Source organism: Rhagoletis zephyria, unplaced genomic scaffold (genome assembly GCF_001687245.7).
Source record: "Rhagoletis zephyria isolate East Lansing unplaced genomic scaffold, Rhagoletis_zephyria_1.1 Rzeph_scaffold_00876, whole genome shotgun sequence".
Lineage (NCBI taxonomy): Eukaryota > Metazoa > Arthropoda > Insecta > Diptera > Tephritidae > Rhagoletis > Rhagoletis zephyria.
The window spans coordinates 152,858-169,336 of NW_016157960.1; the positions used below are offsets into that span (position 1 = coordinate 152,858).

At 34.7% G+C, this 16,479-nt stretch overlaps 1 protein-coding gene across 1 annotated transcript in view; it reads right to left on the reverse strand.

Annotated features, from left to right (window-relative positions):
• The window catches only part of Ltn1 (E3 ubiquitin-protein ligase listerin), a gene marked incomplete at its 5' end in the record, with an annotated part of 154,912 nt that overhangs the window by 131,164 nt on the left and 7,269 nt on the right, over window positions 1-16,479 (reverse strand). The window contains 3 exons of the mRNA XM_017614667.1: window positions 773-1,048; window positions 3,842-4,831; window positions 4,888-5,863. Coding sequence (XP_017470156.1) covers window positions 773-1,048; window positions 3,842-4,831; window positions 4,888-5,863 — 2,242 coding nt within the window. The remainder of the gene's footprint in view (window positions 1-772; window positions 1,049-3,841; window positions 4,832-4,887; window positions 5,864-16,479) is intronic.

The window sequence follows — 16,479 nt, forward strand, 5'->3', positions numbered from 1 at the left end:
TTTTCTAAAGATGCAAATTAAAAAGGTAAAAATTTTGGTGAAATTTTGAAGAATTTTCATAATTTTCGCACAAAGTTTGAAGTTTGGATTCATATGGTGTTTGTTAAGTAATCAGCTATGTATTTACGAAAAAAACATTAAATCATCTTAAAAATTTCAAATTTCTCTGGGAATACGATATATCTGTGAACAATTATATCAGGCATGTGCAAAGCGGTCATTGAAAAACGTGAACGTTTCGAATATATGGACCTAAAAATTAAATTTAATAGTTTAATCGTTAAGCATAAAAAGCTACCTGCTTTTTCGATATATGTAAATGAATGGCGGTGTATTTTCTCGAAATAATGGTGCCTCAGCCCTTTAACAGCTTTACGGGTTCATTTCTTAAAATATTGCCCTCCAACTAAGCAAAAGTATAATACTTTCTAATAATATAGCCATTTTGAAGGACAAAGGTAATCTAGTGCAAATGTTACAATACAAGAAGGTAAGATTTTTCAATATAAAACGTCATAAGTTTGTAATTTGTCTTTTTTTTTGTACTTACATAAGTAATACAAACATGACTTCTGATGCAAAGCTTAGCTACGTATAACGACAGTTTCCTTTATTAAACTTGTGATTTATTTAAACAAAACATGTGAATTTTAGTTGAAACATTTTAGCCGCCGTTTTTGGCCAATTTAGCCGGTCGGCCCAAAAAGGTTTGGCAGCAGTGAACAAATACTCCCTCGTTAAAAGTACTGTAGATGAAAAAATATTTACATACCTGCAAGAAATTAATGTAAGGTGTTAGAACATCTCTACTCAAAAAGTAGGCGAACAATTCCTCTGTAAGAATAATTGCTGCGTTTTCTCCAAACTCCAGGTATTGGTGACTAAAAACGAAAAAGGATAGCGAGCGGCAATACGATATGTAATGTGGCTTTGTTGTATTTTGGAGAAGCATTTCCTGTAACATTTCCGCCAGATTAGACTTTTTATACATCAGAGAACTAATTTGAGCGCTAAGTTCTTGAACCCACATCTTGAGAAAGGTGTCCCTCTGTAAATACAATCAAAATTTTAAAATAAATTCGGTGCAGTCGTTGCAATTTCGCTATTGACATCATATTATAGTATTGTTCAGACAAAAATTATCACTGCATCCTTAGCAAAAATAGCCCCTGCATCCTATTAAATAAGCAAAATCAAGTAGTAATTCAGTATCTCGTATTTCCCTTGTCGGGTTTTTATTACTGTTTAAAATTGGTTTTGTGATCGGTTCAAGATTCAGTAGTTTTAATTTTCGCTGAGAAAAATAATAAGCCATATACTTACTCCTTGTTTCACGCTTAAACACACATGATTTTGCGGCAAACGACCTTTCTTTTATTTTAAGCAGATTTATTTTTGTAGATTTTTTTCGTTAGAATACGATTTCGGTCTGCACTTCATAGATGCTGATAGAAAAACTGAANTTTAAGCAGATTTATTTTTGTAGATTTTTTTCGTTAGAATACGATTTCGGCCTGCACTTCATAGATGCTGAAAAATATATAGTATATGTTCCGCCTAATGGCATTCGAACCCGGATCCTCCCGCAAGCTAACAAATAACAGAAGCAATTTGAAGCAAGTCCAAATGACGCGATTGGTAAATTTGTACAGATTTCTTTTCGCTAGTTACAGAGTGACATTTTTAGAAATGTTTTATTGGGCTTAACTCATTTTTACGGCTCGCAATCTCATGCAAATGCATGTTTTTAGTGGGCATGTTCAAATCGAAATGGTTAATTTATCTTTACGAATCATGAAATTTCCTTTAAAAAGGCATTCAATCGTTAGTGCATATTTTTTAGTAAATGCATGATTTTGCATATTTTGGTAAAAATATCCGTTTTTTTCATACTTATTGCGCTAATTTTAGTACATTTTAAAAAAAGATAAAAGATATGACCACATCTATTTGTAGAAAACTAAAATCCTGGGATGCAGCAACTTTGATTATCTTGAGAAAAGAAATTATATTTTCATGTACAAACTTTTAGAATATAAAACTCCGAATTATCTTTATGGGAAATGAAAATTAACAACGTATGGAAGGCATCAAAGTCTGATTATTCCTAAATATTCCTACTTGTCCTCATCAAGGCTGTTCTTCATTAATGCTACTTGTCCTCATCAAGGCTGTTCTTCATTAATGCTACGAGGCTCAGGAATTCCATTCCAGAATCTGTCAAGGCTTCTTTGAATAGGGGTAACTGCAGAAGGGTAATCCACAACTATTTTCATTCAACAAATTGAATGTCGCTGCGATTAAACTGTCTTATTTTCTCTTCCTATTTTGAGTTCATCTTTGTCTTTATGCGCCTAACTCTTTTAAATACTTGTCTCGTAGTCTTAAATTTAATTATGAGTAGTTAGATCAAGCTTTATTACCCTTATTTATTTTCTGTTAGTTTTAAGTATACATATTATTGAACTAGGATTAAGTTTCTTTTTTAATTTTGTAACTTCCATCCTATAAGATGTATTATAAAAGACTAAAGTCTTACATTTACACCCGTATATTTTTAAATAAATAAATAAATAAATTTATAAAAGAAAGACGAAAATTATGGAAACCAATTTAGAAAGGATGCTAAAATATTTAGATCTGAAAACATCGCGTTTCTTGCTGATGAAGTTCTTATCGAAATCAAAAAGCCAACTGCGTCGACCAGCAGACGCATTCTAACTTTCGCTATCGCTAAAATTTTAAACTATGCTAAAATGCGAAAGCTAACATTTTATCCGAATTTTTGGCTATCTCCAAAAATTGCGGTTCTGTACTCTCTTTCCCTAAAAATAGCTTAGCCTAAATTTTAGTATTTAATCTGGCCGCAAGTGGCGGTAAATAGTCCATTTTAATGGTGATAAAGTGAAAATGGAAGTAGCCACGGCTATGTTACAAAGACACTCGCGCCGATTCGCACAGACCATTGATGAGCAGCCTTCGCAAAAAGGCAAATCATTGAGAGAATCTACGGATTGCTATTTCGAAATTTTTCGCTCATGGTGAATAGAGCTTTGAACATTATTTTCACAAATTAGTTTCAAAAACATTCGTATTCTTTTCAGGAAGTTAACAGCGGTTTTTGGTGATTATGTCACAAAGCAGCATTAGCATTCTGAATATAAATAATATAAGTGCAGAATTTAGGAATACTGAAACCTTAAGTAAAAATTAAATGTTTTATGAAGACTAACTGTCTTAGGAATCTCTCCTCAAGTCATATGTGCAAGCATGTAGTAGTAAATAATTTTTTTGTTTGTTTGTTTGTTTTGATCTCGATAATGCTATAATTCATCGCTAGCAGAAACCATTTATGTACATATAACCATACTTATTTTATTATGTAGGTAATTTTTAGGGGTAGGGGATGAGTATGGTAAGAAAATAACTTGTGTCAAAACCAAGCTAGTTGGACAATATTTTTGAGTACTACTAAAACATAGGGCTGGTTTCTCCAACTCAACGTAACTTAGTTTAGCCATTTTTTGGACTTAAGTCAAAAGTTAGCCTACTTTTTACACAGTTATCCTTGACTAAGTCTAAAAAATTGGCTAAACTAAGATAAGTTGAGTTGGAGAAACCAGCCTATATACTCATACTTTGAACATAAAAAAGTCTTACGAAAGCCAAGTCATGTTTTTACATTTTATTTACTGACCTTATACTTTTTTTCATAGGTTGCCGTCCTTTTACGTTAAACTAATGCAATATTTTAGCTGCTATTAATTTCGCATAGAGAAAGTAATCATTTGACCTAATGTGCAGTGGACACGGAATGATACATTTATACAATGTGACTCACCTCTGGATTCATTTTAAGAATGCTTTCTCCAGCATTTGCCAAAACAATGCAATTCATTAACTCTTGGCGCAAATTAATATCCAATGCCCTTAGTTGATTGCAAGAAAACTTGTCCTTCATTACATCTAGCCTTTCGTAGAACTGTTGAACTATATATACATTTAGAAGTGACCGCTGTAAGATAAGGTATAGGTCACGACAATCCATATTGTTATAGCATATCTTCTCTTGTGTAGACACATATCCATGTAGAATTTCTAAAGACAGGCAGTAATCTCTAAATTGGCTTTGTAGCTCAGAGTTGTCATTAGAGCTAAAAAACAAATTGATTAGCTTATTTTGTTTTTTAATGCATTCTTCATTAGCCGAACTGTCTTTAACAACGCCCATAATAAGTCGAGTTATTAAATCTGCAACTTTTAATGTATTTTTTAACATGAGTTTCGCTACAAACCCTTTATTTGTAACAGATTCTATACAGTTAGTGACTGTCTCTTCATTCACGATGATTTCATTAGATAATGCATTTTCCCAACAAGAAGTTAATTTATAAAGGATGCTTTCCGTTGAAAATTTTTCCGCTGAGTGTTCAATTAAAAAATTGAATAGTTTTAAAAACATTTTGGATTTTGTTTCAATTGATGCGTTTCCTCTGGTAAATACTATAGGCATTACTTGACTAAGCAAATTTCCACATAACTCGCTAAGGTCATCATTTTCTTCTTTTTCAAGAGGCTCAAATATTATATTTAGCACGTCATCTACTGTACCTGCACCGATCAAGAACTCATCATAATCATTTTGAAGAAAAAGCATTTGCGTCCAATCTTTTGTACTTTCCGAGTATTCTGCTAAGTAATTTATGGTGCAATTTATTATTAAGGATCTAACCTCAGGCTCACATAATATTATTTCTCTGCGTTTTCCAATTTTTAAACGGTTAAAGAATAGACTCTCTAGAATTAAAATTTGAAGTTCTCTGGAACGGATCTATAATTCGAAAAAACAATAGTAAGTGTTAAGCAAATCTTATATATCAAACTTACGGAAAAGATGTGAGTCTTTATGAAGATAAACTGTTCATCGGCATCAAGGAAAGGTAACAACTTGAAGATAATTTCGGCAACATCCGTGTCAAACTCTTTATCCACAACAGATATTAAATTAACAAAAATATTTATCGATTTACTAACATCGCAGTCGCTTGTAATACTTTTATAAAATTCGATATCAGGAAACATGTCAATTATTAACTTAACATGTTTTAAACATTTCTTGTGCTGTTTTCTAATTTTTCTTAAACAGTGTTGAAGCATCTCCAAAGCGATCTTTCTCAGCCGATCTTCGTTTGCACTTCCCGTAACACAGTTATGTTGTTGTGAAGTTAAGCAGGTGGGAAGCTTTTCGCTTACATGCTCTTCATTTCTTTGCACGAGACTTTGAACCAATTCAATAATTCCATCTGGGTAATGATCATTTATATGAATTAACTCGTTTATTAAATGGAATATCAAACTCCAAAACTCGTTCAATAGATTTAAATAAAACAAGCTATTGTCTCCACTCTCACATTGTGTTTTCCAATTCGTTATCATATTAACAGTCATCGAAGCAAATCGTTTAATTGCTATATTTTTATTAGATATTAGTAAACATTCAACGGAATCTATAACATTTGTAAGCAACATTTTATATATATATTTTTGCTTGTGTTCTGGATCTCTGCCTGCATTGTTTAGTTTATTTAGAATAAACTCCCAACAGCTGAAATAAGCAGCGAAAATAGCGTTATAATGTGTTTCATTGTCACGGAATGCTTCCGAACAAAAAACGTTTTTTAAATCCATTAGATACTGTTCAAAATATATATGCCAGTCATATTCTTGAAAATAAGCGCAAACCACCGCGTTGTTAAACGACAGTAAATTCGGACATATTGTTTCGTAGTTGTTAAAAAAATTGTTTTGAAGCAGGCATGAAACCTTGGGTTGAATATCAGATTTAAAGTCCAAGTATTTGTACCTGAAAATAAATAGTAAGTTATTGGTTGTTTGAGTTCAGTATGCGGAAAGGTTTGATCTAATTAAAATAGAATTGGTCATTTTTTAAGTTACCACTTTTTACTTAGCTACGAGTAAGGTTGATGTCAGAGAGGAAGCGAGAAGCGATTTGAAGCTTGAAGTGATGATAGTTCAAGCGAGAAGCAATGCTATAAGGTAGCAGACTGAAAGCGGCAAAGCGAAGCGAGCTGCTGCATTCGTTTTTGTCAGTTTAATGTGAACAATGGATTCCGACAAGAAGTTTATTTTTTTATTTCGATGGGTGTATTTAGCACTTAAAAAAAAAAGAAAAAATTTAATACATCTAATTAACCATCAACGAAAAAGTGAATTCAACTTATATTTGGAACTGCGCCAATAGCCGGGCATATTTTATAAGTACACAACAATGTCAGGAGCGACATTTGACTATATTCTCAATAAAATCGAGTCAATTCAAAAGATTTGGACTAATTACATAAAAAGTCCCATTACACCGTGCGAGAAATTCATAAAACTTTGAAGTAAAAAATTAATTTATTTATTTAAAAAATCAAAAAAATTCGAAATATTCAGCTTGCGGAAAAAGAATTTGTGATAACTTAAAATAACATTTCTTAAGAATGTTTGTATACTTAATGAAACAAACATAATCAAACAAATCACTTAACTTAAATTAAATAGATCTACTATTTCACATTAATGAAATAAAACTCTTGCTTGCCTTTTTATATTAATCCGCTGTTAATAAAATTTTAACGAACGTGCGCGAAATTACAACTTTCATTGAAAATTGTCACCGAAAACATCAAACACAAAGACCAGCAAGTGGTAAACCATTGCACAACCTGCTTTGCCGCTTTGCCCTCTCGAAGTCGCTGAAAGTCGCTTTGGTGCTCGTACTCACTCTGACACCTTCTAAAGCTTTGCATATGTATCTTAAAGCACCGCTTCTCGCTTCCTTTCTGACATCAACCTAAGACTTGTTGAATAATGATTACTACTTAATTAAATGGTGTTTTTTTAAGAACACCCTTAAATTTTTAAATAATTGTAATTATCACATAATTCGAAAAACGTATATTTTTTAATATTTATGACTATTTTAGATTTTTTAAGTTAGAAGCAGTATTTAATGATATGATTTCGTAAATTGATGACTTCCAGAAACTTATTTATATCATTGGCTTTAACCCGATTTGAAATTACCTATGAATAATTAATTTTCATTCAAAATTACTAAAACTTTGCTAAAGTTTCAAATAAATGATACAATGGCATAGCACATTGTGCATGCGCTCCGTCCAGCATACTTCTGGAGTCATATTATCCATTGTGGAAACTGATCGAGTTTTAAAGAGGCTGCCTCGATTCGCTCGTCATTTCATAGCCCTTGGACCACAGTGCCAACTTCTATAGAATTTAGTTTAAGAGGAGATATCGCTCGCGCGATCTTCTCTGATAAGCAAGTTTTTTTCTGATGGAGCTAAAGTGACTTCTTCTTAAGTTGGTGCGAACCGAGTTTTTTACTAACTAGCTTACTCCTGTTCAAATATCTTTGATCATGGATACATATTTGGGTAATAAAACATATATAGTGTGGCGTGCGCCTTGATGTTGCCACAAAATAAAATTATAGTTTAAAAAACTAAAATCTCGCTATTATAATTTCCATCCGTAGTGTCATCAGGTATGTAACTTGACAATAGAAATCGCTGCATCTTTGAGGCGCATCAATATTACATAGTTACATCCCGAGCTAATAAAAGGGAGGTAAAAAGAAATATTTCGGAAAAATATTAAGATTTACGTGCTGGACCGATTTGAAAATACATCCAAAATTCGAGCTTTTTATGAATAAAAATAGCTTCTCGAAGAACTTTTTGGAAAAAATCCCTTCAGATGACAAAACAGATTAAGCTTAAAAAATCTGCATAAAAATATTTACAAATCATCTGAACGGAATCGTATTAGCGAAGGAATAAAAAGGTTGAGAAAATACCTTTCCAATGATACCTCACATGTCTAAATCAGAATAGTTTAGGTTTAGTTATTCAGTTTTTCTTATACCAATCTTTGAAAAAAGTTAAAAAACAGCATCAAAAATCTCATTATTACGATTCCCTTGAAATTTTTTTTTACATTTTTTAATATTTTTATGCAAATTTTTTAAGCTTAAACCGTTTTGTCATATGAGGGGATTTTTTCAGAAAAATCTTTAAGAAACTATTTTGATTCATAAAAAAAACTCCATTTTTAGAGGTATTTTCAAATCGGTCCAGCTCACGTAAATCTTAATACTTATCCGAAATATTTTGGTAAAAGTCTTAAAATATAATAGATTTTGTAATTCCAATGGGCACATAGTACCGTTTTTATTTTGTATTGGCAGTGATGCAGTCTAATGTACATATGTTTATCGGGCATAGATGAATTATTTTTAAATAGTTGTTTCTAAGTAACAATGCCTCCAAAGCATCTGTGCCAAGGCTATTTATGAGTGCAGTTTGTTTAAATATGTTTTGGAAAAATCCTCTATATATATGTATAGGCAAATACTTATTTTTATTGGACTGTTCAAAACTTTGCCAGACCTTGGCGCTAAAATCGAAGTAAAAAACGATACCCCCTATTGGGGGTGTTTANTTGAGAAAATACCTTTCCAATGATACCTCACATGTCTAAATCAGAATAGTTTAGGTTTAGTTATTCAGTTTTTCTTATACCAATCTTTGAAAAAAGTTAAAAAACAGCATCAAAAATCTCATTATTACGATTCCCTTGAAATTTATTCTTACATTTTTTAATATTTTTATGCAAATTTTTTAAGCTTAAACCGTTTTGTCATATGAGGGGATTTTTTCAGAAAAATCTTTAAGAAACTAATTTGATTCATAAAAAAAACTCCATTTTTAGAGGTATTTTCAAATCGGTCCAGCTCACGTAAATCTTAATACTTATCCGAAATATTTTGGTAAAAGTCTTAAAATATAATAGATTTTGTAATTCCAATGGGCACATAGTACCGTTTTTTTGTATTGGCAGTGATGCAGTCTAATGTACATATGTTTATTGGGCATAGATGGATTATTTTTAAATAGTTGTTTCTAAGTAACACTGCCTCCAAAGCATCTGTGCCAAGGCTATTTATGAGTGCAGTTTGTTTAAATATGTTTTGGAAAAATCCTCTATATATATGTATAGGCAAATACTTATTTTTATTGGACTGTTCAAAACTTTGCCAGACCTTGGCGCTAAAATCGAAGTAAAAAACGATACCCCCTATTGGGGGTGTCTACTAGTAGACTATTTTCGATTATCGATTTTCGATGATATTGTGAATGTCGATTTCTCGTTCAATAAGCGACTAAAAGCTAGTCCCAATCACCTATTAAACGAGAAAACGACATTCATAATACCGCGGATATTCGATAATCGGCAAATAGTCGTTTATCTATTACTAGTCAACAATCGCAGTAGGGGTCAAATATAAACATCAAGTGAAAGGATTTGTTGTTGTTGTTGTAGCGGCTACAACAACCCCGCCCTGATCGGTTAGTCCCTCAATCGTTGTGTCAAGCTCATCTAACGGTAGCCCCAGGAAGCGTGCAGCCTCGATGGGGTCTGTCCATAGGGACAGGGGCGTTAGCGAGGTAGGATTTAGAGGGCATACGAAGAGATGCTGTGGGTCATGGGGCGACTCTCCGCAATCCGAGAACTCGTTGAGAACACCTTCGTTTAATCTGCTCAGGTATGAGTTCAACCTGCTGCAGTAATCAGAGCGCAGTTGGGCTATTGTTGTCCGAGTCTTCCGAGGCAGACGAAGTTCTGTCTCGTTCACGTCTGGTGGCATTCACAGATTGTGAGTCTACATAACTCGAGACTGCCTCTCCTTGAATGCCGTTCAAGGTCTGTCGATAAGCTATCGGGTCCAGATGTTGTTTGATGAACCTCTGGACTTCGTCCACCAGTTCGTAGAGATGCCTCCTTACGTGCCTGGGCGAAGGCTCTTCTGCAAGGAGTTGTCTGTTTGGGTGACCACACCTGTGGCTCCCAACCAGAAACTGCTTGCAGAGCATTGTGTTATGCTCTTTAACAGGGAGCATGTGGGCCTCCTCGTGCAGGTAGTGTTGCGGCGACATCAAAAGGCATCCCGTCGCTGTCCTGAGTGCCGTGTTCTGGGAAGTCTGCAGCTTCATCCACTGCATCCTACTAGTCCCCGGTCACCACACGGGCGCTGCGTAGTTCAGAACCAGCCGGCCAATTACCTTGTCGGTTGCCAGCAACGTTTCTTTGTCTTTGCCCCAGGTGCTGCCGGCTATAGACTTGAGGACCTTGTTGCGGCTTTGTACTTTGACAATTGCGGTTGTATGCGCCGAGAAGGAGAGCAGACTATCGAATGTTACTAAGAGAATCTTCGGGTTGTTCACCGTCGGAATTGATGTATCATCGACGTGACTTCCCATTTGTAGTCTGACCTCCTTCGTCCAGGTGGTAAAAAGTGCGGCTGAGGATTTTGTAAAGGAGAGGGTTAGGCTCCGTGCAGGGTAGAGGCGAGAAATCTCGGCGAGATAACCGTTTACTTTCGAGCACAAGTCATCAATTCCATTCCCAGACGCCATGCTCAAGCAATCGTCAGCATAAGAGACTATCGAGACTTCATCTGGTGGTTGAGCGAGCTTTGAAATATAGNGACGTGACTTCCCATTTGTAGTCTGACCTCCTTCGTCCAGGTGGTAAAAAATGCGGCTGAGGATTTTGTAAAGGAGAGGGTTAGGCTCCGTGCAGGGAAGAGGCGAGAAATCTCGGCGAGATAACCGTTTATTTTCGAGCACACGTCATCAATTCCATTCCCAGACGCCATGCTCGAGCAATCGTCAGCATAAGACACTATCGAGACTTCATCTGGTGGTTGAGCGAGCTTTGAAATGTAAAAGTTAAACAGTAATAAGGAAAGGACACCACCTTGTGGAACCGCCTGTTTTATTTTCCTAAGTTTGCTCGATTTGTCTCTAAAAGTTACTGTCGAGTGACGAGTACTCAAGTAATTCGCCGACCACCGTTTGAGTCCCTGTGGGAGAGAGGAGGCCTCTATGTCTTCCAGTAGCGTTGAATGGCTGTGAAAGGAGTCGCTAAACACGATTGCAATTACTCCAATATCTGCATGAAGTAATTACGTTATGTTTTAAATCACTAATAGGAGATTGTTATTACAAGTCTTAATTTTATTCTCAATAGGAATGTTCTAATACAAATCCTTTGTATATTAAATTCCTCCGAAATCTAAAGCCACTCCCCGATTCCCCCGAGAAATTCAAATTCCACCAAAATCGGGGATTTCTCTCCCAGTTGGCATCAGTGGTACAGTACATAAATAATCATTTTTTGCCCTCTGCAATATATTCAAATATCTTTGAACACGTGTACATACATACCAGGGTTGTTGCGAATATTCGCATTCGCATTCGCAACCGCGGAACTTCCGCATAAATTTTAACATTCGCATTCGCTTTCACATTCGCAATAATCAATGCGGAGCTTTTGCGAATGCGAATATTGTGCAAGTGCACCGATAAAACGTATATCTGGCAAACAAAAAATTTTAGCCAACATTTGTGGAGATGCTACGTTAAGACTGTCCCCTACGGCGACCTTCTTTCGTAATTTAAAGTCAAAGAGTAAGATAATAGTAGGTATATTTAAAAGATTACCTTTAATTAGGTAAGAATTATGTAACTATCGAATATTATTTGTCGAAGGTCTGTTGAAAAAACTGGATGCATCGCTGGTTTTTTTTCTACTTTTTCTTAGAAAAGTATAATTATTTTTTATAAAACTTATTATTCTTAAGTTTCGTGTTTCTTTTTATTAGTCTTTTAGCGTGAAAACAAAAACATTTATTTTAATTTTGTGTAAATTGTCAAAAATAGCACGCATCGGAATAAAGATGAAATAATATGTAAATAAGTCGACAGCCAACTTTNCTCACATCGTCGCTGAAATACAAAAGGTCGTAACTAACTAAAAATCCAAAATTAACTTTTTGATTGATTATGATGCAGTCCCCTCATCGTTTTAGGCAATACACAAATTTAGTTAGTTGTAGTTTTTTGCATGTCAGCAACAATGTGAAATAGTACTAACGATACATATGTTGAAACTTTGCGTTCATTCGCCTCAAAAAAATATATCAAAACACATTGAGCGCATGGAATGGAACAACAAAACGGATTTGATGGCTTATGGTACCGACAGCGGTGAGTAATTAATTGTCACTGCCTGCATCTAAGAAAAGCCGAGTTCAACTAACTAATAAAAAAAAACTAATTACAAGGTATTCATTACAGCAAATCTGAGACCTTTATCGTCCGTGATTTCATAATTCAAATTATTAGAAAAAACACGGCTCCTTTTTAACAAAATTACAAGATTTTAAATTAATTATGCTGGCAGCCACGACTTTCAAAACAGAATTTTCCTCGAAATTTTCATTCCCAGAAAACCAGGGACGTGAACCGGTTTTGAACCGGGCAACTGGTTTTTTCTATTAATTAACTGAACCATTAACCGAACCGAAATTTTCCACAAATGTTTGATCCAAACAGAAAACCGAACCACTTTCCATAAAGGTTTAAAGGTTCGTCTCAACCAATTTTCAATAGATAAATGTACCAACTTTTTTTCTTTTTGTTAAACATGTTAACACCTACCATGTTTGTTTACCATGTGACAATATCAAAGGTAAAGGCAACCCATCTCACTTGACAGACACTTGACCTTTAACCTTGCGCGTTGTTGCACTTGACACTTGACACTTAAACTTACGCGTTATTTTATTGTTTTTCGAACCGTTGAACCGAACCGAAACCCCGGTTCAAAGATCAAAAAGGCCACTTTGACAAACCAATCCAAAAGTGCAAAAACTGTTCGAGCCGCTGTACCGAACCGACCAAATTTTTCATCCGGTTCACGTCCCGGGTTTTTACGAAAGAAAATTTTGGGAAAGCCTTCTGGGAAAGTCCGGAAATTGGAAAAATCGACAATTGATTTTTTTTATAAAATTTTGTGTAAAATTCCTTCTGAATGGCATTCGAATGGAAAAATAGAATATTCTAAGTGGAAAATTCGGAAAAATCCGGAAGAACGCGAAAAATTAGAATTTTTTTGACGAAAGCTTGGAAAATTTCGGATAATTGTGAAATTTATTGGGAGCATGAATCAATTGGGAACAATTTTCTTCAAATGGTGCTGCTTTTTTGGAAAGGGGTTTAGAAGGAGTGCACAAAGTTTTAGTTTTTCCGATAGGTGGCGCAGGGATCGAGCTACGCTAAAAATATGCATTTGGTTCGTTGGTAGCCCTTTGCCTAGATTAGCATATAGGATCCATTTTCTCCGTTAATTGGGCCAGCGACCGATCTATTCGAAAAAGTCTTATTTATGGTCGTCCGATTTGCTTGAAATGTGGCACTTACGTATNTATTAATTAACTGAACCATTAACCGAACCGAAATTTTCCACAAATGTTTGATCCAAACAGAAAACCGAACCACTTTCCATAAAGGTTTAAAGGTTCGTCTCAACCAATTTTCAATAGATAAATGTACCAACTTTTTTTCTTTTTGTTAAACATGTTAACACCTACCATGTTTGTTTACCATGTGACAATATCAAAGGTAAAGGCAACCCATCTCACTTGACAGACACTTGACCTTTAACCTTGCGCGTTGTTGCACTTGACACTTGACACTTAAACTTACGCGTTATTTTATTGTTTTTCGAACCGTTGAACCGAACCGAAACCCCGGTTCAAAGATCAAAAAGGCCACTTTGACAAACCAATCCAAAAGTGCAAAAACTGTTCGAGCCGCTGTACCGAACCGACCAAATTTTTCATCCGGTTCACGTCCCGGGTTTTTACGAAAGAAAATTTTGGGAAAGCCTTCTGGGAAAGTCCGGAAATTGGAAAAATCGACAATTGATTTTTTTTATAAAATTTTGTGTAAAATTCCTTCTGAATGGCATTCGAATGGAAAAATAGAATATTCTAAGTGGAAAATTCGGAAAAATCCGGAAGAACGCGAAAAATTAGAATTTTTTTGACGAAAGCTTGGAAAATTTCGGATAATTGTGAAATTTATTGGGAGCATGAATCAATTGGGAACAATTTTCTTCAAATGGTGCTGCTTTTTTGGAAAGGGGTTTAGAAGGAGTGCACAAAGTTTTAGTTTTTCCGATAGGTGGCGCAGGGATCGAGCTACGCTAAAAATATGCATTTGGTTCGTTGGTAGCCCTTTGCCTAGATTAGCATATAGGATCCATTTTCTCCGTTAATTGGGCCAGCGACCGATCTATTCGAAAAAGTCTTATTTATGGTCGTCCGATTTGCTTGAAATGTGGCACTTACGTATCTTATTGGCTGGGTTAACATATAGGATATTTTTTCTGATAGGTGGACCAGATACCGATCTATTCCAAATATCTTATTTATGGTCCGATTTGCTTGAAATTCGATACCGGTATTATAGGAATACGTAGAATAGAATCGAGTCATTGTTTTACAGTTCGTAAGGTGTTTGAAGGCGGCGCAAACATGCGGGTATTGGCTATTTAACAATACTTATTACACAGGCCAACAAAAATGGGAAACAATTTTATGCAGCAAATGTTAATGCTATTTTTGCTGAATTTTTATGTACTGATTACGAATCCGTAAGCATAAAATATCCATCAGCTCCAGATTAAAAAAAAAGTTTCAGGTCAAAGTGTCAAAAAATCGCGCTTTTCCAATATTTGAGAAGCTGTAGCAAAGATACAGAGGGTCGTAGAACCTTCCACTTAGGCTTTGATTAAAGCTAAACATTTCGAATACTTTCCTTGCAAATTCCTGCACCTTTGCTTGATGGTCACTTATAGTCATTTCTTAAACAGGAATAAATGATTTTGGGAAGTTTGAGTACCTACCGCAATTAAGCAAAAGGTGAAAAACCTTCCACTTAGGCTTAAAATAAGGCTTGGATTTCTGACTTCAATCCCTGAAAATACCCTTCCTGCACCTTGACCCTAAGGTCACCTATAGTAATTTATTGAACAGTAAACACTGATTTTTACACCTTTTCTTCAATTGCATAACTTTCCAGTAATTTTTTTTTATTGTTGGACGATAAAAAGTAAATGATAGTGGTAGTAGTAAATAGTAGTCTGTAGTCTTTGTTGGTTTTATTTAAGCCTAAGTGGAAGGTTCTATCACCTGTTGTTTCATTGCTAGAGCTTATCAAATATTGCAAAAAACGCGATTTTTTTGACACTTTCACCAGATTTTTCTCAAAATTTAGAGCTTATGGAAACTTCATACCTACGGATTCTTAATCAGCACAAAAAAGCCTATCAAAAACAGCTTTAACATTTGCCGCATCAAGATCGGTGTTGCCTTGTGTTACCTACACTAATTGAGTAGTGCACTTGCAAACAGCGCTATGTGATTTTATAATAGAACGTCATAAATTTGAAAAAACGACTACGACAACAAGTAACATCTAAATTGAATCTTTTTTATTATTACCTGAAAATTTGGATAAATAAGAGCCTTATAAAATTGTAACATAACATGTCATAAGATAACATTAACAGTCTATACGACCTAAAGCAGTTTTCTAAGTTCATCAGAAGATGGATACTTTTGAAAGTTTATAAATAAGTATGATAACGACTTTTGGAAGAAGACTTAACATTTGATGCTATTTTTTCAGAATATAAAAAGACTGCACTATGTTGCTACTGAACATGAAACTACTTTAAATACTGGTACGTAATCTACCAAAAACTAAAAATCGAAAAAATTTTACATAGCGCACTTTGCAAGTGGACTACTCAATTATATAAAGAGAAGCTCCTTCTTTTTATAAGAGGTGATCACGCGAACGGCGAATTTTGGACACCTACTGCAAACTCTCGATATATTAAGGCAGCGTGGCATCACCCATACATATCGATTTTTTCATACCGTATATCTCTGGAAGTATTTGTGGTACGTGTCCTGGAAATTGGTATAGAGATTTTGGGGCTACTGGAAAAGGGCGCGTGGCGCTATCCAAACATATTGAAACTTTTACCAATCTGTAAATATATACACCCAGCATACACTTTTTTTTTCTTTTTCAAACAAAAATTTTTTGTTAATTTTTTATATAAATGTAGTTCATTTTTCATCAAATGGCATCAAATTTTGAGTATACGGTTTTGTAGTTCATTCAATTTTAGTATAANTTTTCATCAAATGGCATCAAATTTTGAGTATACAGTTTTGTAGTTCATTCAATTTTAGTATAGTAAAGTGCAAGTTTTAAATGACTATAAGTTACCGTTGATTTTTGAGAATTTTTCTCGCTGATGATGTTGCGCATTTTCTCAATATAACGAATGCGTGATAATTTATTTGTATGGGAGAAAATGCCGAAGAGTGTCAGTATGTAAACCACTTATTCTGGTGGCTTAATTTCTCCTAAACGACTGAAACGATTTTATTGATAATTTCTAGTGGCCGAGTTATTGCTAAAAATCGTCGATTCGGAAGTACCAGGGATCATAGTCAAATTACTCCCA